Source organism: Oratosquilla oratoria, chromosome 37, assembly GCF_046742065.1.
Source record: "Oratosquilla oratoria isolate Oo_2021 chromosome 37, ASM4674206v1, whole genome shotgun sequence".
Taxonomy (NCBI): Eukaryota; Metazoa; Arthropoda; class Malacostraca; order Stomatopoda; family Squillidae; genus Oratosquilla; species Oratosquilla oratoria.
In genome coordinates, this window is record NC_134813.1 from 19,148,518 (window position 1) to 19,171,229 (window position 22,712).

General features: G+C 37.0%; 1 protein-coding gene across 1 annotated transcript in view; it reads left to right on the forward strand.

Annotated features, from left to right (window-relative positions):
• The first annotated feature begins 1,411 nt into the window (after positions 1-1,411).
• Positions 1,412-22,712, forward strand: part of LOC143019556 (ficolin-2-like) — a 30,276-nt gene continuing 8,975 nt past the window's right edge. The window contains exons 1-5 of the mRNA XM_076175290.1: positions 1,412-1,590; positions 1,737-1,923; positions 16,163-16,408; positions 17,987-18,161; positions 19,684-19,789. Coding sequence (XP_076031405.1) covers positions 1,771-1,923; positions 16,163-16,408; positions 17,987-18,161; positions 19,684-19,789 — 680 coding nt within the window. The 5' untranslated portion in view covers positions 1,412-1,590; positions 1,737-1,770. The remainder of the gene's footprint in view (positions 1,591-1,736; positions 1,924-16,162; positions 16,409-17,986; positions 18,162-19,683; positions 19,790-22,712) is intronic.

Below are 22,712 nucleotides of genomic sequence, written 5' to 3' on the forward strand. Positions count from 1 at the left end.
AAAGACCAAGTGAATACACACACACACAAATTCTCTCTCTCGGTGGCGTAGTTGGTAGAGCGCTGAACTGCCACCATAGTGGCCCGCAGTTCATGGTTCGAATCCTGCCCAGAGCCGAAATTATTTCGGTACCGCTGCGCTTCGGGTCGTTACTCTGACTCTCGTGGGCGGGGAGTTGTGTGTGTGTGTGTGTGTGTGTGCAAGGTCATAGCATTACCCATAGATCGGACCTACGAGCTCTGAGCTCTCTTCCAGGAGGGAAATAGCTGTCGATCACGAGTCCAACACGTAATCCAAAGACCAAGTGAATACACACCACGACCGTAGCTCCCCTTCCCGCAAAATACAACTAGGTAAATACAACTAGGTAAATACACCGCACACACACACGCATACGCACGCACAAGCACACTCATTCGAGGGCGCAGTGGTAGCGTTCGCAAACGCTACTATAGCGGTCCGTGCTAGAATCCCGCCTAGGGCTGAAATAATTTCAGTACCGATGCGCTGCGAGTCGTTACTCGAATTCTCGTGGGCGGGGAGTTGGGTGTGTGTGTGTGTGTGTGCGTGTGAGGTCACAGCATTACCCATAGATCGGTCACGTATGAACTCTGAGCTCCCATCCGGAAGGGTAATATCTGTTGATCACTAGTCCAGCACGTGATCCAAGCCATGGGGAATCACACACACACACGAACACACAACACTATTCCTTTTGTACTGGGTGGCACTTATCTTTTTAGTGTCTGGCGTTGCAATGCAGGCCGTTTCATTCAGTTTGTGATGCTTCTTATGGTGAAGGTGTTAACTCATCGCTCGATTAGACCCTCTCTCCCTCCTTCCCTCCCTCCATACCGGTGGTACATGGACCTTTGTTTTTCTCAGCAGTGAAGGATTAATTCCTGCGGCTTGCTCACATAAATCGTTGATTTTGTTGTTAGTAACGCCAAGAGGTTTAAATCAGATGAAGGACGCACTCAGATTAAATGAATCTATGCCAAGTAGGGTGACACCATATATTTCATTCAAGATATGTTTGAATGTTCGAAGTTATTCCGTCCATTACTGACGCAGCTGAGATCGATCTCCACAGAAGCTCCCTAAAGGACGATACAGATAGTATGGATTAAAATGTACGAGAAAATCAGGTGAGGATGAACACAGTGTACATTCCTTTTTCCATTCACTCCCTATCTATAGAAGAATAACCGACGAAAACAAATAAGACAACGAGGAATATCGCAAGAGACGACAGAAAACTTCCCCTAACAGCGTCGGCTGCAAGCTCACGCTTCAACCCCGCCTCCTTTACACACTTGTCACGACGGCAGATCTTGCCCTACACCCACCTCTGGATCCACTCCACCACTATCACCGCCACTGTCACTACTCCCTCCACCACCACTACCCTACCACCCACCACGTCCATTATACTTAGAGCCCGGGACCGGCGCGGCGTCAGGGAAGGTAGTGCACAACTCGTCTGCGGGTGTTTGAGACGCGCGGCAAGCCAAGCTAAATTTTCTCGTTCCTAAAGTCTGGTTTTGCGCCTACTCCTGGTTGTATTTGATAAATTTCTCCAAGTACAAGGTAGGTGTGTCATTGTTGGTGTTGCCTTTTGGTGATACCGATTCCTATTCATTTTTTTTTATGTTAAGGATATAATAATCTGTTACTATACCACATACATAATAAAAACACATATTCATTATGACATATTACAACTCTCACAAAAGGTAGCTCCACCAGAAAAAAAAACCCGGGAGTGACATGGCAAGTCTGTGGAAGAAGATGATAGTAACATTTACGATCTTCATAGGACTTCTATTGCCAGTTTCTCATACTGCCCGCCAGAATGGTCCCACTCGTTCCCACACCCTACCAGGCAACCTGAACACTGCTATCGGGCGCGATCCGCAAGGGGTAAGGAAACCAAACTTTGTTGACGAGAATCTTTGCTTTTCATTGGTTCTTATCTAATCTTGTAGCTGGAATTATCATGACAGCCATGATAATATAATATCTTAAAACATACTCTTTATACTTTGTACGTATATTATATATTTCATTTTTGATATATTAAATTAATATCTTATATATATTATGTAGATTAAACACGCACACACACACATGTATATAAATATGTATTCATATATACATATATATATATATATATATATATATATATATATATGCAAAATAACCACAGGAGAAGAGAAACTTGTAGACAGTAAATACTTTCGTATATTACATCTTCAGACCAAATGAAATATAGAGATTCGTGTTTAAAAGTATCAGATAGCAACCGTAGGGGGGGGGGAGGGGGAGACAATACAATGCGGGTGGGGGGGGTGACCTTACCTCTATCGACCTGACCAACACATATGGTTCAATCTGGCGGAAACATCATGGTCACCATTAGGGTTACCAATTTATCACATTTAAAATGTCCATAGCTTAAGTTCATACTTTTATCAAAAGTGCCTGATATTAAGCAAGATTCTATTACATTTCTTTCATGTAGGCTCTTTCCTTTGGCTAAAGTTGTTGCCTTAGACTAGTCAATATGATGGTTGTATAATACTTTGTGTTGAAATATCGCATTGTTTTCCTGGGCAGATCTCACACTGTATTTATGTTGGGAAACCCTTGTTTCCAAGTTTTTCCCAGTTTGTCCAATATAAAACTTGTTACAGTCTTGGAATGAAATTTTATAGACCACACCGTTGTTGTTAGACGGACTGTTCTTAAGTTCTTAATTAAATTGTTCTTAATGGTGTGGTCATATTTAAAAGCTACTTTGATATCCAATTTCTTGAGTATATTGACAATACTAAGAAAGCTTTCATGGAAAGGAAGAAGTATATTAAGTTGTTTATGATTTTCTTGTTCTTGATTGTGTGTTTTGTAAAAACGTTTAGTGGCAGTATTGTGACATTGATTAAGAATATGAGTGGAATATCTTAATTTTTCCCCAATATTCCGGATAGTTCTAATTTCGTCATCAATAAATTCAGGATCCGAAATCCTTTAAGCTCTCAAGTAAATGGAAATAAAAGCTGATCTTTTTACATTGATATGGTGATTAGAATAAAAATGAACATAGGAAAGAATATTGATAGGTTTTTCTATAGACTTGTTTTCAGAATACCATTATCTCTAATTATTTCAACATCCAAAAAGGGCAACTATTAAAGATGAAAAAGTTATTTGGCTCAGATATGTAGACGATGTTTTGTGTTTCTGGCCTGATAACCTATCTATTGGTGATTTCCTTGTTAATCTAAATTCATTAGTACCCTCCATCAACTTCACTCTTGAAATAGAAAATAACATCAGCTTGCCCTTTTTGGATGTTGAAAATAAGTGAACAAATGTGGACTGGTTGCAAGGTAGGACTCGGGAAGCATATTAGAGAGACAAGAAGAAAAGAGAAAAAATAAAATGTAAAGTGATAGAGACAAGGAGAAGAGCAGATATATAATGGGGTAGGAGTATGAGAGAGAAATCTGAACAGAATAAAAAAAATTAAAGAGAATGAGCAGAGTGACTAAGGTAGAGACGAAAAGGTATATACATACACAAACGTACACTTGCACTCAAACGCACACACACACACACACACACACACACACACACACACACACACACACACACACACACACACACACACACACACACACACACACACACACACACACACACACACACACACACACACACACACACACACACTTTCAACGAACGGACGGCTTGACGAACGCTCTGAAGAAAAGTGCAGATTGTGGATACCAACGCAAAGAGAAGTGCCTTTTTGTATTTGCAGGGGGGGGGGGGAATTGCTCGTGAGGTAGTGGGAAAGTAAGGAAAGAGGAGAGGGGGAGGGATTGCTGGGGAAATGGAAGGAAATGAGGATGTGGAGGACTTGGCCCAGGCAGACGGGCGTAAGGTCAACATGAAACGACCACCGGACCAGCTCAGTGATGACGAAATGGCAAATAAAAATGTAAAGATTAGAAGTATAGAGAGGAGCAATACAGAAGAAAGTGACGAGAATATGTTCCAGGGATTTAAAGAGGGTGGGGGGGACACAACCCCCCCCCGACTGATAAGACTAGAGGAGAGAGTTGATAAGGTGATCGAGGACTTGGAGCGTAAGTTAGGTAACGTAGACTCCATTTTCCAAAGAATTGAAAGGTTGGAACAACTAGAGAAGGCTAACAGAAACTTAACTGAAGAAATAGAGGACCTAAAAAGACAGTTAGGAAATGTAAAGGAGGAGAATGAGAAATTGAAGAAGAATAGTAATGAAAACAGTGAGAAAATAGCTACAGAAGCTAAAAATTGGAGAATAACTCAAGAAGGGAATAAGGTTTCATTCACTGACATAGTCAAACAGCAATTGAAAGAACATAATGAAGACTCAGTTATTAAAGTGATGAGACAGAAGGAGAATATAGTAAGAGAATTAGCTGACAAAAAGAAATGTATAATTATATTAGGAATGGAAGAGAAACATAACCCAGATAGAACCGCAAGAATCAAGGAGGAAAATGAAAGAGTAAGCAGTTTATTAAAATTAGTCCAGGAAGATGACCCAGAAATTATAAAGGAAATTGAGGAAAAATTCAGACTCGGAAAATATAGTACAGATAAGACCAGACCAATTAAGATTAAATTCAGGTCACAAACAACAGCAGAGAAAATTCTATCCAAGACAGGGAAACTAGCAACAAATGATCAATATAAAAAGGTATGGATAAAAAGAGAAATGAATAAGGAGGAAAGAGAGGCAGAAAAGCAGAAAAGAATTGAAGCTAAGGCAAAAAACGAGGAAAGAACGGAGTCAGAGAAAGAGAGATTCTATTGGAGAGTAGTGAACATGAAAATAAAGCAGTTCGACATACTAAAGAAAAACATAAGGGAAACAGAGAATACAATGGAAGTGGCAGAAAACTAAGAGTGTCTTACACAAATATAGATGGATTGATAACAGGATTGAATGAACTGAATGATTATTTGAAAGAAAAAGAACCGGACATAATGGGAATTGTAGAAACAAAATTAAAAGGCCCACTACCACCCAACAGTGTAGGACATGATACATACAATTATTGGATTAGAAACAGAGAGAAAAAACAAGGGGGTGGAGTTATGTTCCTGACTAAGAAGGATATAAACGTGAAAGGTGTCATATATGGAAAGAATACAGTAGAGATGATTATGATAGAAGTGGAAGACCGAGATAAGAAGAGCAGAAAATTTGTGATCAATTATGTGCCTCCGAAAACAGCCTCATGGGAGGAGAGTGAACATAAAGGTATGTTAGAGGACACAAAGATAGCATTAACTAAAATAATGGAAGACGGAGGAAGAATAGTTATGATGGGCGACTTTAATTGCAAAGAAATCTGCTGGGAAGAAATGACAGTAAAGAGTGGTGATGACTCATGGGGAAATGCTCTACTTGAGATGATTACTGACCATTCAATGACACAATGGATACAAGAGAACACTAGGTATAGAAATGAAGAAGAACCATCGAGGCTAGACTTAATAATTACATCTGAACCTAGAATAGTAGACAAGATTGAATATAAAACACCAATAGGTAAAAGTGACCACATATTGATTGAACTGGAACTTAATGAAGAAAAATATATGAAAAGAAATGAACAATATAGAAAAGGAAGAATGATGTATGAAAAAACAAACTTTGATAAAATAAGAGAATTCTTCCAACAAGAAAACTGGGAAGAAATATACAAAGAAGAAACATCAGTGGAAGAGAAATGGAATATTTTGACAAAAATTTACAAAAAAGGAGTGGAAAAGTATGTCCCAAGACAAAAACAAGAAAAAGAATATGTAAAATGCTGGTACAACAAAAGTTGTAGGGAGTTAAAGGACAAAAGAGACAAAGCCTGGAACAGATGGAAAAAAGACAGAAGACCTGAAAAATGGAAAATATATACTGGTTATAGAAATGAATATGTACAAAAGTGCAGAGAGGAAAAAAGAAAATATGAAAAAGATGTTATAGAAAAGTGTAAAGATCAACCAAAACTATTCTACAGATTTGTAAACAATAAACTGAAAAACAAACAAGACTTGGAGAAATTAAGACAAGGAGGAGTTGAATACACTGAGGAAATGGAAATGGCAGAAATTATGAACAAACATTTTAAATCAGTGTTTACAAGGGAAAATATACAACCTGAAGAGATTGAGTGGAAGGAAAAAGTCCCCCCTATGGAAGAAATAGAAGTAACAAAGAATGAAATATTGACACACTTGGGTAATTTTGATGTCAGAAAATCGCATGGGCCAGATGAAATAGCAAACTGGATTCTGAAAGAATGCAGGAATGAACTGGCAGACAAAATACATAGCATAATAAGCAGTTCCTTAAAAGAAGGAAAAGTTCCAGAAGATTGGAAAAAAGCAAATATAGTACCTATATATAAAGGAGGAAATAAAGAAGAACCTACCAACTATAGACCAGTCTCTCTAACAAGTACAATAGCAAAAATATGTGAAAGAATTATCAAAAGTAGATGGGTAAAATACTTGGAAAAAAACAACGTACTAAATCCAAGGCAATTTGGATTCAGACAAGGACGATCATGCGTCACCAATTTAATATGTTTCTATTCAAGGCTAATAGATATAATACAAGAAAGAGATGGATGGGCTGATTGTGCATTTCTAGACCTAAAAAAAGCTTTTGACAAAGTACCACATAAGAAGTTGCTTAAGAAATTAGAATATGAAGGAGGAATACAAGGTAAATTGCTAAATTGGATGGAAGACTTTTTGCAAGAAAGAAAAATGAGAGTAGTGATAAGAGATCAGCACTCAAAATGGAATGAAGTAATAAGCGGTGTCCCGCAGGGAACAGTTCTGGCCCCAATAATGTTTGCTATATATATTAATGATATGGATGAAGGAATTGAAAGCTATATGAGCTTCTTTGCAGATGATGCAAAATTACTGAAAAGAGTGAAAACTGAAGAAGATTGTGAATCACTACAGAGAGATCTAAATAAAGTACAAGAATGGAGTAGGAAGTGGGAGATGGAGTTCAATACAAAAAAGTGTAGTATAATGGAATTTGGAAAAAGCAAAAACAGAATAACAGGATCATATAATTTGGGAGAAGAAGGAATAAAAAAAGTAGAAAATGAGAAGGACCTGGGAGTCATTGTTATGAATAATATGTCACCTGAGAAACATATAAATAAGATTTTTGGAGAAACTTATAATTTAATAAGAACAATCAAAGTGGCATTTACATACCTGGATGAAGAAATGGTGAGGAAAATCCTAATCACCCTGATAAGACCAAGATTGGAATATGCAGCAACGATATGGTCACCAAGTACAAAAAAATGTATAAAAAAACTTGAAAGAATACAAAGAGCAATTACAAAACTGGCACCAACACTCTCAAAACTATCATATGAAGAGAGACTACAAAAACTTAAACTACAGACACTAGAGCAAAGAAGAGAGAGAGGAGATTTGATAGCTATTTACAGAATCATGAAAGGCATAGAAATTACTGATAGAGAGAATCTGATAAAATGGGATGACAGAAATACAAGAGGACACGGAAAGAAAATAAAAAAAGACAGCTATAGAAGAGATTTTAAAAAGAACAGCTTTCCTCACAGAGCAATAGACAGTTGGAACAAGTTAGATGAGAAAGTGGTGTGTGCAAAATCAATACATGAATTTAAAAATAGTTTAGATAAAATGAGATATGAAGACGGGACCCCACGAGCATAGCTCCCCTTCCCGTAAAATACAACTAGGTAAATACAACTAGGTAAATACACACACACACACTTTCAACGAACGGACGGCTTGACGAACGCTCTGAAGAAAAGTGCAGATTGTGGATACCAACGCAAAGAGAAGTGCCTTTTTGTATTTGCAGGGGGGGGGGAAATTGCTCGTGAGGTAGAGGGAAAGTAAGGAAAGAGGAGAGGGGGAGGGATTACTGGGGAAATGGAAGGTAATGAGGAGGTGGAGGAAATGGCCCTGACGGGCCGCCGGGTAGACAAAAGACCCCAAGACGAGTTGGATGATAACATGTCTAATAGGAATGTGAAGATTAGAGGTATAGATAGGAGCAATATAGCAGAAAGTGATGAGAATATTTTCAAGGGATTTAAAGAGAGTGGGGGGGACTCAAACCCCCCCCGACTGACAAGACTAGAGATGAAGGTTGATAAGGTGATCGAGGACTTGGAGAGTAGGTTAGGTCATATGAACACCATTTTAAAAAGGGTTGAAAGATTGGAAGAACTGGAAAAGGCGAATAAAAACTTAACTGATGAAATAGAAGAACTAAAAAGACAGTTAAGAGAGGTAAAGGGGGAGAATGAGGAATTGAAGAAGAATAGTAAAGAAAACAGAGAAACAATAGCTAAAGAAAGTAAAAATTGGAAGCAAACCCAAGAAGGAAATAAGATTTCACTCACTGACATAGTCAAACAGCAATTGAAAGAACATACTGAAGACTCAGTTATTAAAGTGATGAGACAAAAGGAGAATATAGTAAGGGATTTAGCAGACAAGAAGAAATGTATAATTATATTAGGAATGGAAGAGAAACACAACACAGATAGAACCACAAGAATCAAAGAGGAAAATGAAAAAGTAAGCCAATTACTAGAATCAGTTCAGGAAGATGAACCAGGAATTATGAAACAAATCGAAGAGAAATTTAGACTCGGAAAGTATAGCACAGACAAGACCAGACCAATTAAGATTAAATTCAAGTCACAAACAACGGCAGAGAATATCTTATCCAAAACAGGGAAACTAGCAACAAGTGAACAACACAAAAAGATATGGATAAAAAGAGAAATGAATAAAGAGGAAAGAGAGGAAGAAAAGCAGAAAAGACTGGAAGCTAAGACAAAAAACGAGAACAGAACGGAGTCAGAGAAAGAGAGATTCTATTGGAGAGTAGTGAACATGAAACTAAGGAAGTTCGACATACAAAAGAAAAACATAAGGGAAACAGAGAACACAATGGAAGTGGCAGAAAACTAAGAGTGTCTTACACAAATATAGATGGATTAATAACAGGATTGAATGAGCTGAATGATTATTTGAAAGAAAAAGAACCGGACATAATGGGAATTGTAGAAACAAAATTAAAAGGCCCACTACCACCCAACAGTGTAGGACATGATGCATACAATTATTGGATTAGAAACAGAGAGAAAAAGCAAGGGGGTGGAGTTATGTTCCTGACTAAGAAGGATATAAACGTGAAAGGTGTCATATATGGAAAGAATACAGTAGAGATGATTATGATAGAAGTGGAAGACCGAGATAAGAAGAGCAGAAAATTTGTGATCAATTATGTGCCTCCGAAAACAGCCTCATGGGAGGAGAGTGAATATAAAAGTATGTTAGAGGACACAAAAATAGCATTAACTAAAATAATGGAAGACGGAGGAAGAATAGTTATGATGGGCGACTTTAATTGCAAAGAAATCTGCTGGGAAGAAATGACAGCAAAGAGTGGTGATGACTCATGGGGAAATGCTCTACTTGAGATGATTACTGACCATTCAATGACACAATGGATACAAGAGAACACTAGGTATAGAAATGAAGAAGAACCATCGAGGCTAGACTTAATAATTACATCTGAACCTAGAATAGTGAACAAGATTGAATATAAAACACCAATAGGTAAAAGTGACCACATATTGATTGAACTGGAACTTAATGAAGAAAAATATAGGAAAAGAAATGAACAATATAGAAAAGGAAGAATGATGTATGAAAAAACAAACTTTGATAAAATAAGAGAATTCTTCCAACAAGAAAACTGGGAAGAAATATACAAAGAAGAAACATCAGTGGAAGAGAAATGGAATATTTTGACAAAAATTTACAAAAAAGGAGTGGAAAAGTATGTCCCAAGACAAAAACAAGAAAAAGAATATGTAAAATGCTGGTACAACAAAAGTTGTAGGGAGTTAAAAGACAAAAGAGACAAAGCCTGGACCAGATGGAAAAAAGACAGAAGACCTGAAAAATGGAAAATATATACTGGTTATAGAAATGAATATGTACAAAAGTGCAGAGAGAAAAAAAGAAAATATGAAAAAGATGTTATAGAAAAGTGTAAAGATCAACCAAAACTATTCTACAGATTTGTAAACAATAAACTGAAAAACAAACAAGACTTGGAGAAATTGAGACAAGGAGGAGTTGAATACACTGAGGAAATGGAAATGGCAGAAATTATGAACAAACATTTTAAATCAGTGTTTACAAGGGAAAATATACAACCTGAAGAGATTGAGTGGAAAGAAAAAGTCCCCCCTATGGAAGAAATAGAAGTAACAAAGAATGAAATATTGACACACTTGGGTAATTTTGATGTCAGAAAATCGCATGGGCCAGATGAAATAGCAAACTGGATTCTGAAAGAATGCAGGAATGAACTGGCAGACAAAATACATAGCATAATAAGCAGTTCCTTAAAAGAAGGAAAAGTTCCAGAAGATTGGAAAAAAGCAAATATAGTACCTATATATAAAGGAGGAAATAAAGAAGAACCTACCAATTATAGACCAGTCTCTCTAACAAGTACAATAGCAAAAATTTGTGAAAGAATTATCAAAAGTAGATGGGTAAAATACTTGGAAAAAAACAACGTACTAAATCCAAGGCAATTTGGATTCAGACAAGGACGGTCATGCGTCACCAATTTAATATGTTTCTATTCAAGGCTAATAGATATAATACAAGAAAGAGATGGATGGGCTGATTGTGCATTTCTAGACCTAAAAAAAGCTTTTGACAAAGTACCACATAAGAAGTTGCTTAAGAAATTAGAATATGAAGGAGGAATACAAGGTAAATTGCTAAATTGGATGGAAGACTTTTTGCAAGAAAGAAAAATGAGAGTAGTGATAAGAGATCAGCACTCAAATTGGAATGAAGTAATAAGCGGTGTCCCGCAGGGAACAGTTCTGGCCCCAATAATGTTTGCTATATATATTAATGATATGGATGAAGGAATTGAAAGCTATATGAGCTTCTTTGCAGATGATGCAAAACTACTGAAAAGAGTGAAAACTGAAGAAGATTGTGAATCACTACAGAGGGATCTAAATAAAGTACAAGAATGGAGTAGGAAGTGGGAGATGGAGTTCAATACAAAAAAGTGTAGTATAATGGAATTTGGAAAAAGCAAAAACAGAATAGCAGGATCATATAATTTGGGAGAAGAAGGAATAAAAAAAGTAGAAAATGAGAAGGACCTGGGAGTCATTGTTATGAATAATATGTCACCTGAGAAACATATAAATAAGATTTTTGGAGAAACTTATAATTTAATAAGAACAATCAAAGTGGCAGTTACATACCTGGATGAAGAAATGGTGAGGAAAATCCTAATCACCCTGATAAGACCAAGATTGGAATATGCAGCAACGATATGGTCACCAAGTACAAAAAAATGTATAAAAAAACTTGAAAGGATACAAAGAGCAATTACAAAACTGGCACCAACACTCTCAAAACTATCATTTGAAGAGAGACTACAAAAACTTAAACTACAGACACTAGAGCAAAGAAGAGAGAGAGGAGATTTGATAGCTATTTACAGAATCATGAAAGGCATAGAAATTACTGATAGAGAGAATCTGATAAAATGGGATGACAGAAATACAAGAGGACACGGAAAGAAAATAAAAAAAGACAGCTATAGAAGAGATTTTAAAAAGAACAGCTTTCCTCACAGAGCAATAGACAGTTGGAACAAGTTAGATGAGAAAGTGGTGTGTGCAAAAACAATACATGAATTTAAAAATAGTTTAGATAAAATGAGATATGAAGACGGGACCCCACGAGCATAGCTCCCCTTCCCGTAAAATACAACTAGGTACAACTAGGTAAATACACACACACACACACACACACACTTCAGCGAATGGACGGCTTGGATGACGTTCTGAAGAAAACTGAAGTCTGTGGATCCCAACGCAAAGAGAAGTGCCTAGTGTTTTTGCAGGGTGGGGGGGAAATTGCTCGTGGAGTAGTGGGAAAGTAGGGAAAGAGGAAAAGGGGAGGGATTACTGAGGGAAATGGAAGGAAATGAGGAGGGAGTAGACTTGGCCCAGCCAGACAAGCGGAAGGTAAACAAACGACTGAGTGAGGATGACATGTCTAATAAAAATGTAAAGATTAGAAGTATAGAGAGGAGCAATACAGAAGAAAGTGACGAGAATATGTTCCAGGGATTTAAAGAGGGTGGGGGGGACACAACCCCCCCCCCCCGACTGATAAGACTAGAGGAGAGAGTTGATAAGGTGATCGAGGACTTGGAGCGTAAGTTAGGTAACGTAGACTCCATTTTCCAGAGAATTGAAAGGTTGGAACAACTAGAGAAGGCTAACAGAAACTTAACTGAAGAAATAGAGGACCTAAAAAGACAGTTAGGAAATGTAAAGGAGGAGAATGAGAAATTGAAGAAGAATAGTAATGAAAACAGAGAGAAACTAGCTACAGAAGCTAAAAATTGGAGAATAACTCAAGAAGGGAATAAGGTTTCATTCACTGACATAGTCAAACAGCAATTGAAAGAACATAATGAAGACTCAGTTATTAAAGTGATGAGACAGAAGGAGAATATAGTAAGAGAATTAGCTGACAAAAAGAAATGTATAATTATATTAGGAATGGAAGAGAAACATAACCCAGATAGAACCGCAAGAATCAAGGAGGAAAATGAAAGAGTAAGCAGTTTATTAAAATTAGTCCAGGAAGATGAACCAGAAATTATAAAGGAAATTGAGGAAAAATTCAGACTCGGAAAATATAGTACAGATAAGACCAGACCAATTAAGATTAAATTCAGGTCACAAACAACGGCAGAGAAAATTCTATCCAAGACAGGGAAACTAGCAACAAATGATCAATATAAAAAGGTATGGATAAAAAGAGAAATGAATAAGGAGGAAAGAGAGGCAGAAAAGCAGAGAAGAATTGAAGCTAAGGCAAAAAACGAGGAAAGAACGGAGTCAGAGAAAGAGAGATTCTATTGGAGAGTAGTGAACATGAAAATAAAGCAGTTCGACATACTAAAGAAAAACATAAGGGAAACAGAGAATACAATGGAAGTGGCAGAAAACTAAGAGTGTCTTACACAAATATAGATGGATTGATAACAGGATTGAATGAACTGAATGATTATTTGAAAGAAAAAGAACCGGACATAATGGGAATTGCAGAAACAAAATTAAAAGGCCCACTACCACCCAACAGTGTAGGACATGATACATACAATTATTGGATTAGAAACAGAGAGAAAAAACAAGGGGGTGGAGTTATGTTCCTGACTAAGAAGGATATAAACGTGAAAGGTGTCATATATGGAAAGAATACAGTAGAGATGATTATGATAGAAGTGGAAGACCGAGATAAGAAGAGCAGAAAATTTGTGATCAATTATGTGCCTCCGAAAACAGCCTCATGGGAGGAGAGTGAACATAAAAGTATGTTAGAGGACACAAAGATAGCATTAACTAAAATAATGGAAGACGGAGGAAGAATAGTTATGATGGGCGACTTTAATTGCAAAGAAATCTGCTGGGAAGAAATGACAGTAAAGAGTGGTGATGACTCATGGGGCAATGCTCTACTTGAGATGATTACTGACCATTCAATGACACAATGGATACAAGAGAACACTAGGTATAGAAATGAAGAAGAACCATCGAGGCTAGACTTAATAATTACATCTGAACCTAGAATAGTGGACAAGATTGAATATAAAACACCAATAGGTAAAAGTGACCACATATTGATTGAACTGGAACTTAATGAAGAAAAATATATGAAAAGAAATGAACAATATAGAAAAGGAAGAATGATGTATGAAAAAACAAACTTTGATAAAATAAGAGAATTCTTCCAACAAGAAAACTGGGAAGAAATATACAAAGAAGAAACAACAGTGGAAGAGAAATGGAATATTTTGACAAAAATTTACAAAAAAGGAGTGGAAAAGTATGTCCCAAGACAAAAACAAGAAAAAGAATATGTAAAATGCTGGTACAACAAAAGTTGTAGGGAGTTAAAGGACAAAAGAGACAAAGCCTGGAACAGATGGAAAAAAGACAGAAGACCTGAAAAATGGAAAATATATACTGGTTATAGAAATGAATATGTACAAAAGTGCAGAGAGGAAAAAAGAAAATATGAAAAAGATGTTATAGAAAAGTGTAAAGATCAACCAAAACTATTCTACAGATTTGTAAACAATAAACTGAAAAACAAACAAGACTTAGAGAAATTAAGACAAGGAGGAGTTGAATACACTGAGGAAATGGAAATGGCAGAAATTATGAACAAACATTTTAAATCAGTGTTTACAAGGGAAAATATACAACCTGAAGAGATTGAGTGGAAGGAAAAAGTCCCCCCTATGGAAGAAATAGAAGTAACAAAGAATGAAATATTGACACACTTGGGTAATTTTGATGTCAGAAAATCGCATGGGCCAGATGAAATAGCAAACTGGATTCTGAAAGAATGCAGGAATGAACTGGCAGACAAAATACATAGCATAATAAGCAGTTCCTTAAAAGAAGGAAAAGTTCCAGAAGATTGGAAAAAAGCAAATATAGTACCTATATATAAAGGAGGAAATAAAGAAGAACCTACCAACTATAGACCAGTCTCTCTAACAAGTACAATAGCAAAAATATGTGAAAGAATTATCAAAAGTAGATGGGTAAAATACTTGGAAAAAAACAACGTACTAAATCCAAGGCAATTTGGATTCAGACAAGGACGATCATGCGTCACCAATTTAATATGTTTCTATTCAAGGCTAATAGATATAATACAAGAAAGAGATGGATGGGCTGATTGTGCATTTCTAGACCTAAAAAAAGCTTTTGACAAAGTACCACATAAGAAGTTGCTTAAGAAATTAGAATATGAAGGAGGAATACAAGGTAAATTGCTAAATTGGATGGAAGACTTTTTGCAAGAAAGAAAAATGAGAGTAGTGATAAGAGATCAGCACTCAAAATGGAATGAAGTAATAAGCGGTGTCCCGCAGGGAACAGTTCTGGCCCCAATAATGTTTGCTATATATATTAATGATATGGATGAAGGAATTGAAAGCTATATGAGCTTCTTTGCAGATGATGCAAAATTACTGAAAAGAGTGAAAACTGAAGAAGATTGTGAATCACTACAGAGAGATCTAAATAAAGTACAAGAATGGAGTAGGAAGTGGGAGATGGAGTTCAATACAAAAAAGTGTAGTATAATGGAATTTGGAAAAAGCAAAAACAGAATAACAGGATCATATAATTTGGGAGAAGAAGGAATAAAAAAAGTAGAAAATGAGAAGGACCTGGGAGTCATTGTTATGAATAATATGTCACCTGAGAAACATGTAAATAAGATTTTTGGAGAAACTTATAATTTAATAAGAACAATCAAAGTGGCATTTACATACCTGGATGAAGAAATGGTGAGGAAAATCCTAATCACCCTGATAAGACCAAGATTGGAATATGCAGCAACGATATGGTCACCAAGTACAAAAAAATGTATAAAAAAACTTGAAAGAATACAAAGAGCAATTACAAAACTGGCACCAACACTCTCAAAACTATCATATGAAGAGAGACTACAAAAACTTAAACTACAGACACTAGAGCAAAGAAGAGAGAGAGGAGATTTGATAGCTATTTACAGAATCATGAAAGGCATAGAAATTACTGATAGAGAGAATCTGATGAAATGGGATGACAGAAATACAAGAGGACACGGAATGAAAATAAAAAAAGACAGCTATAGAAGAGATTTTAAAAAGAACAGCTTTCCTCACAGAGCAATAGACAGTTGGAACAAGTTAGATGAGAAAGTGGTGTGTGCAAAAACAATACATGAATTTAAAAATAGTTTAGATAAAATGAGATATGAAGACGGGACCCCACGAGCATAGCTCCCCTTCCCGTAAAATACAACTAGGTAAATACAACTAGGTAAATACACACACACACACACACACACACACACACACACACACATATATATATATATATGTGTGCGTGTTCGTTTGTGTTTATATGTATGAAACATATATTGTTTAATTCCTCAGGTTAATAGGAATAACCGTTTAGGACAGAATTGGCAAGAGCAATGCCCCGAGGATTTCAGGGAGGAAGTGTCACGGTTCTCCAAGGACATCGCCGATCTGAAAGAGGAGATGGCGCAATTGCGGGAAGGAACGGAGAGTGTCCTCCAATACCTTTTCCCAAGGAGCTGTGCCGAAGTAAACCTCCAAGATAAGTCCTTAAAGGAAGGAGTGGTCACCATTCGTCCTCCACACCAGAAGCCTGTCAAGGTTTGGCTCTAGATATGTATGATCGCATCCGATCTCATTCCTTTAGTGTACTCAGCTGAGTCTAAGGTGCATTGGAGTGGAGAAGAGAGTGCAGTGACGTTATTCGTTACCTTTTAGGTGGTAAATGTCGTCTTCGTATTATTATGTTGTTCTTTATCGGTGCACAAAACCGAATGACCCGTATTTCATTTATCAGTCATATTCCTTTTTTCCTGGCATTTTTTTCAGTGTCAAAATATTAATTTCCTGCATTTCTGTTGGCATTATTCTGAATTGTTTTATTGTCGTAATTATCATCACAATATGAAATTTATGATCAACCTAAATATCACATGCGTAAAGACGTCCGAACTACACGAAAAACACTTCACACGTCAGTTCAATAATCGCCATCCTCTTAGAGTCTGTACTTATCCAATGAAAGAGTATCCAATGTGTGATTATAATTACAATTATGCTCTAGTTATTGTAATTATCCGTATCACTACATACGTACATGCACACATACATACATACATACATACATACATACATACATACATACATACATACATACATACATACATACATACATACATACATACGTACACTGCAATTAGTCCCTCTACTCCTCTCCTAATCCTCTCACTCAAAACCCTCCCATAATTTTTCCCAACTACACTCAACAAAATGATCCCTATGAAACTACTACACTCACATTTGACCACTTTTTCCGTGTAAAGCAGAACTATACGGGCACTACTCCAGTTCTCTAGTACTCTGCCCTCCTTAGATGTCCATTAAACAACCTCAATAACCAATCCATTATTACTGTACCTCCCACTGCTATCCCCAAAGCCTTCCTATCCTCGTCCACATTCAACAGGAAATAGGCAAGAATTGGTTTACTAATAGGGTGGTCGACGAATGGAGTAAGCGCTGAAACTATCAGTTGTTTTAAGAAACGATTAGACAGCTTTATGGATGGGGATGACAGGTGGTGATGGATACGGAGCTGCCTAGTGTTGCCCTTATGGTCTCTTGCAGTCTCCTTTATTCTTATGCTCTTATGTTCTTGTGTCCCATTTTAGTAAGTCATCCCTATCAAGAATTTCCATCCCTTTCATAAATATGTAGATGGTTACCAAATCACCTCTTTCTCTTTGTTCCAGGGTTGGTAGATTTATTTTATCCACTCTTTGTTCGTATGTCAAATTGGAACTAGGTGTCCACAGTGACACAGCGTATTCCAATTTTGGTCTTATCAGTGTAATTAGTATTTTCATTACCATTTCTTCATCCATGTATGTAAACATACATACATACACACACACACACACACATATATATATATATATATATATATGTATATATATATGTATGTATATATATATGTATATATATATAAGTATATATATACAATATATCTATACAATATATTTTTTCTTGTATATCGTGAAGATTGATATTATCTTTATCATTCTTATCATCATGATGTAATTATATGCATCCCTGCTTCATGGTACTACCATTCTATTAAGACCTCAAAATGGAGGAATTTTTTTATGTTTTTCCCCTAACGGATTTGTGTTTTTGCAGGTCTTGTGTGAGGCTGGCATCAACAGCAGCGGCGTCGGCGATGGAAGTGGCGTCAGTGGCACCTGGACGGTTGTACTCAACCGGATGCCTACGCCTCTCAAGCATACGGCCTTTAACCGCAGCTACGATGAGTACAGCAAGGGCTTTGGGGACCCTGCGGGCGAGTACTATATAGGTATACTTATCTATCTATCTATTTAGCCATTCATAAGTGAGGTAGTCGGTATGCACCCGCTGCCATCCTACTTCCATCTGTCATCCACTTGTGTCGATTTTAGCTTAGCTCTCCGTGGCCAGATTGCCATCCCTGGCTGCCGCCCACTGCCCGAATCAAAATCAAAACAAGGTGTAAATCCTTCTTAAGTGGATAAATCAAAGACCACAAGACCTTTTAACTAAAAAGTTCTATTATCTAAAGTTACAACTGCAGACCTTCCCGGTCTGCTTTCCACCTAAAGGGGATTGACACTGGTGGCAGCGGTTGGATTCACTTTATGAATGTCATTTATTTCGGGGGTGGGTGGCACAAAAATAGTGAAGACGAAGAGAAATCCCTTAGTGCCACGTCAATCTATTGTCCATTCACAACCATTCTACAATTACCCATACCTCTTACCTTCTACTTTTCATATTCAACATTCTCCATTTTCTCAAGGCCCTCTTAACACCATCCATTAATCTCATTCTTGGTTTTATCCTTAAGTTCACTCCATCCACCTATACTTTCCACAGTTTTTGCTCGTCTTCCCTCACTCATTCTTTCCATGTGCCCAAACCATCCTAGTATTCTTTCACCAACCCAATCTGTCAGCTCTCTTTCCACTCATGCTCTGCATCTCGCAATCTCCTCTTCCATATGTCTCTAATACCTCCCACATCCGCCAGATAGTGACCTGAAAATCCTCGAACCTCTCCCTAGAAAAAACATTAACATCCGGGTCTTTTCCAAGCTTCCCTCTGGGTGGGTACCTCTACTTATTCCATCAATACTCTCAACCACCCTCACCTCTGGCACCCTTTCCAACTTGTATTTATGCTAATCTCTCTCATCTTACATCCAGAATTCATCTCTAACATTTATCAACTATAGTTTTTACCTAAGACTACGAACTTCCTCGCTACTCCACCCATCGGCTCATCTTCTATTCCGGCTTTGAGATAGGTTCCCACCCCACAACAGAGAGAGAGAGAAAGAGAGAGAAAGAGAGAGAGAGAGAGAGAGAGAGAGAGAGAGAGAGAGAGAGAGAGAGAGAGAGAGAGAGAGAGAGAGAGATTGAGGAAGGGAAAAGGAGGTAAGGAGGGAGGGAGGGAAAGAAGAAGAGGGGCTTAGATCGGGAGGGAAGGATAGATATCGAAAATAGGTAGGGCACAGGGAAGAAGAGAGGGAGAGAATGGGAGAGATGGGAACACGACACCTTATGACTGGCTGGAGGTTTTTGCTAAACGATTTTGTATAACTAATGGAATAATTTCCCAATCAGATCTGTATCTGTACCTGCATTGCAGAAAACAACTTTCATCTTTGATTTTAACTCAATCCAGGCGATTTGATGCAGTCGAGGGAAATCTTCAGCAGAATTAGGCCAGCATAGCATATCGAGTAGGATGTAAATATGTTTATGATGTATTATTTTTCTTGATTTTATGTTATAGCTTTTAATTCTCCTTTTTGCAATATCAACTCACAACACACTCAGGCAACGACGCTCTGCATAGTCTGACAACATGGCGCCCTCATCAACTTCTCGTCCAGCTGGAGAATTTCAAAAACAAAAAGGCGGATGTTTTCTATAACTTGTTTACGTAAGTACAATATACCAACTGTTTTCTGATCTATTCTGTCATTGTAGTGTGCGCAAGACTGAAAAGATTCGTCGTTGTTAGCCAGAAATACATTATTGTAGGAGGTTAAATCACTAAGTTCCAGTTATTTGCTATGAGAAATTACACCATGGGAGTTTTCTGTCCATAACAAGATCGAACGTATAAAAAGAAATGTATAAAAAAAGATAAATAGAATGATACACACACACACACACACACACACACACACACACACACACACACACACACTTCAACGAATGGACGGCTTAGAAGACGTTCTGAAGAAAAGTGAAGTCTGTGGATCCCAACGCAAAGAGAAGTGCCTAGTGTTTTTGCAGGGTGGGGGGGAAATTGCTCGTGGAGTAGTGGGAACGTAGGGAAAGAGGAAAAGGGGAGGGATTACTGAGGGAAATGGAAGGAAATGAGGAGGGAGTAGACTTTGACCAGCCAGACAAGCGGAAGGTAAACAAAAGACTTAGCGAGGATCAAATGTCTAATAAAAATGTAAAGATTAGAAGTATAGAGAGGAGCAATACAGAAGAAAGTGACGAGAATATGTTCCAGGGATTTAAAGAGGGTGGGGGGGACACAAACCCCCCCCCGACTGATAAGACTAGAGGAGAGAGTTGATAAGGTGATCGAGGACTTGGAGCGTAAGTTAGGTAACGTAGACTCCATTTTTCAAAGAATTGAAAGGTTGGAACAACTAGAGAAGGCTAACAGAAACTTAACTGAAGAAATAGAGGACCTAAAAAGACAGTTAGGAAATGTAAAGGAGGAGAATGAGAAATTGAAGAAGAATAGTAATGAAAACAGAGAGAAACTAGCTACAGAAGCTAAAAATTGGAGAATAACTCAAGAAGGGAATAAGGTTTCATTCACTGACATAGTCAAACAGCAATTGAAAGAACATAATGAAGACTCAGTTATTAAAGTGATGAGACAGAAGGAGAATATAGTAAGAGAATTAGCTGACAAAAAGAAATGTATAATTATATTAGGAATGGAAGAGAAACATAACCCAGATAGAACTGCAAGAATCAAGGAGGAAAATGAAAGAGTAAGCAGTTTATTAAAATTAGTCCAGGAAGATGAACCAGAAATTATAAAGGAAATTGAGGAAAAATTCAGACTCGGAAAATATAGTACAGATAAGACCAGACCAATTAAGATTAAATTCAGGTCACAAACAACAGCAGAGAAAATTCTATCCAAGACAGGGAAACTAGCAACAAATGATCAATATAAAAAGGTATGGATAAAAAGAGAAATGAATAAGGAGGAAAGAGAGGCAGAAAAGCAGAAAAGAATTGAAGCTAAGGCAAAAAACGAGGAAAGAACGGAGTCAGAGAAAGAGAGATTCTATTGGAGAGTAGTGAACATGAAAATAAAGCAGTTCGACATACTAAAGAAAAACATAAGGGAAACAGAGAATACAATGGAAGTGGCAGAAAACTAAGAGTGTCTTACACAAATATAGATGGATTGATAACAGGATTGAATGAACTGAATGATTATTTGAAAGAAAAAGAACCGGACATAATGGGAATTGTAGAAACAAAATTAAAAGGCCCACTACCGCCCAACAGTGTAGGACATGATACATACAATTATTGGATTAGAAACAGAGAGAAAAAACAAGGGGGTGGAGTTATGTTCCTGACTAAGAAGGATATAAACGTGAAAGGTGTCATATATGGAAAGAATACAGTAGAGATGATTATGATAGAAGTGGAAGACCGAGATAAGAAGAGCAGAAAATTTGTGATCAATTATGTGCCTCCGAAAACAGCCTCATGGGAGGAGAGTGAACATAAAAGTATGTTAGAGGACACAAAGATAGCATTAACTAAAATAATGGAAGACGGAGGAAGAATAGTTATGATGGGCGACTTTAATTGCAAAGAAATCTGCTGGGAAGAAATGACAGTAAAGAGTGGTGATGACTCATGGGGAAATGCTCTACTTGAGATGATTACTGACCATTCAATGACACAATGGATACAAGAGAACACTAGGTATAGAAATGAAGAAGAACCATCGAGGCTAGACTTAATAATTACATCTGAACCTAGAATAGTGGACAAGATTGAATATAAAACACCAATAGGTAAAAGTGACCACATATTGATTGAACTGGAACTTAATGAAGAAAAATATATGAAAAGAAATGAACAATATAGAAAAGGAAGAATGATGTATGAAAAAACAAACTTTGATAAAATAAGAGAATTCTTCCAACAAGAAAACTGGGAAGAAATATACAAAGAAGAAACAACAGTGGAAGAGAAATGGAATATTTTGACAAAAATTTACAAAAAAGGAGTGGAAAAGTATGTCCCAAGACAAAAACAAGAAAAAGAATATGTAAAATGCTGGTACAACAAAAGTTGTAGGGAGTTAAAGGACAAAAGAGACAAAGCCTGGAACAGATGGAAAAAAGACAGAAGACCTGAAAAATGGAAAATATATACTGGTTATAGAAATGAATATGTACAAAAGTGCAGAGAGGAAAAAAGAAAATATGAAAAAGATGTTATAGAAAAGTGTAAAGATCAACCAAAACTATTCTACAGATTTGTAAACAATAAACTGAAAAACAAACAAGACTTAGAGAAATTAAGACAAGGAGGAGTTGAATACACTGAGGAAATGGAAATGGCAGAAATTATGAACAAACATTTTAAATCAGTGTTTACAAGGGAAAATATACAACCTGAAGAGATTGAGTGGAAGGAAAAAGTCCCCCCTATGGAAGAAATAGAAGTAACAAAGAATGAAATATTGACACACTTGGGTAATTTTGATGTCAGAAAATCGCATGGGCCAGATGAAATAGCAAACTGGATTCTGAAAGAATGCAGGAATGAACTGGCAGACAAAATACATAGCATAATAAGCA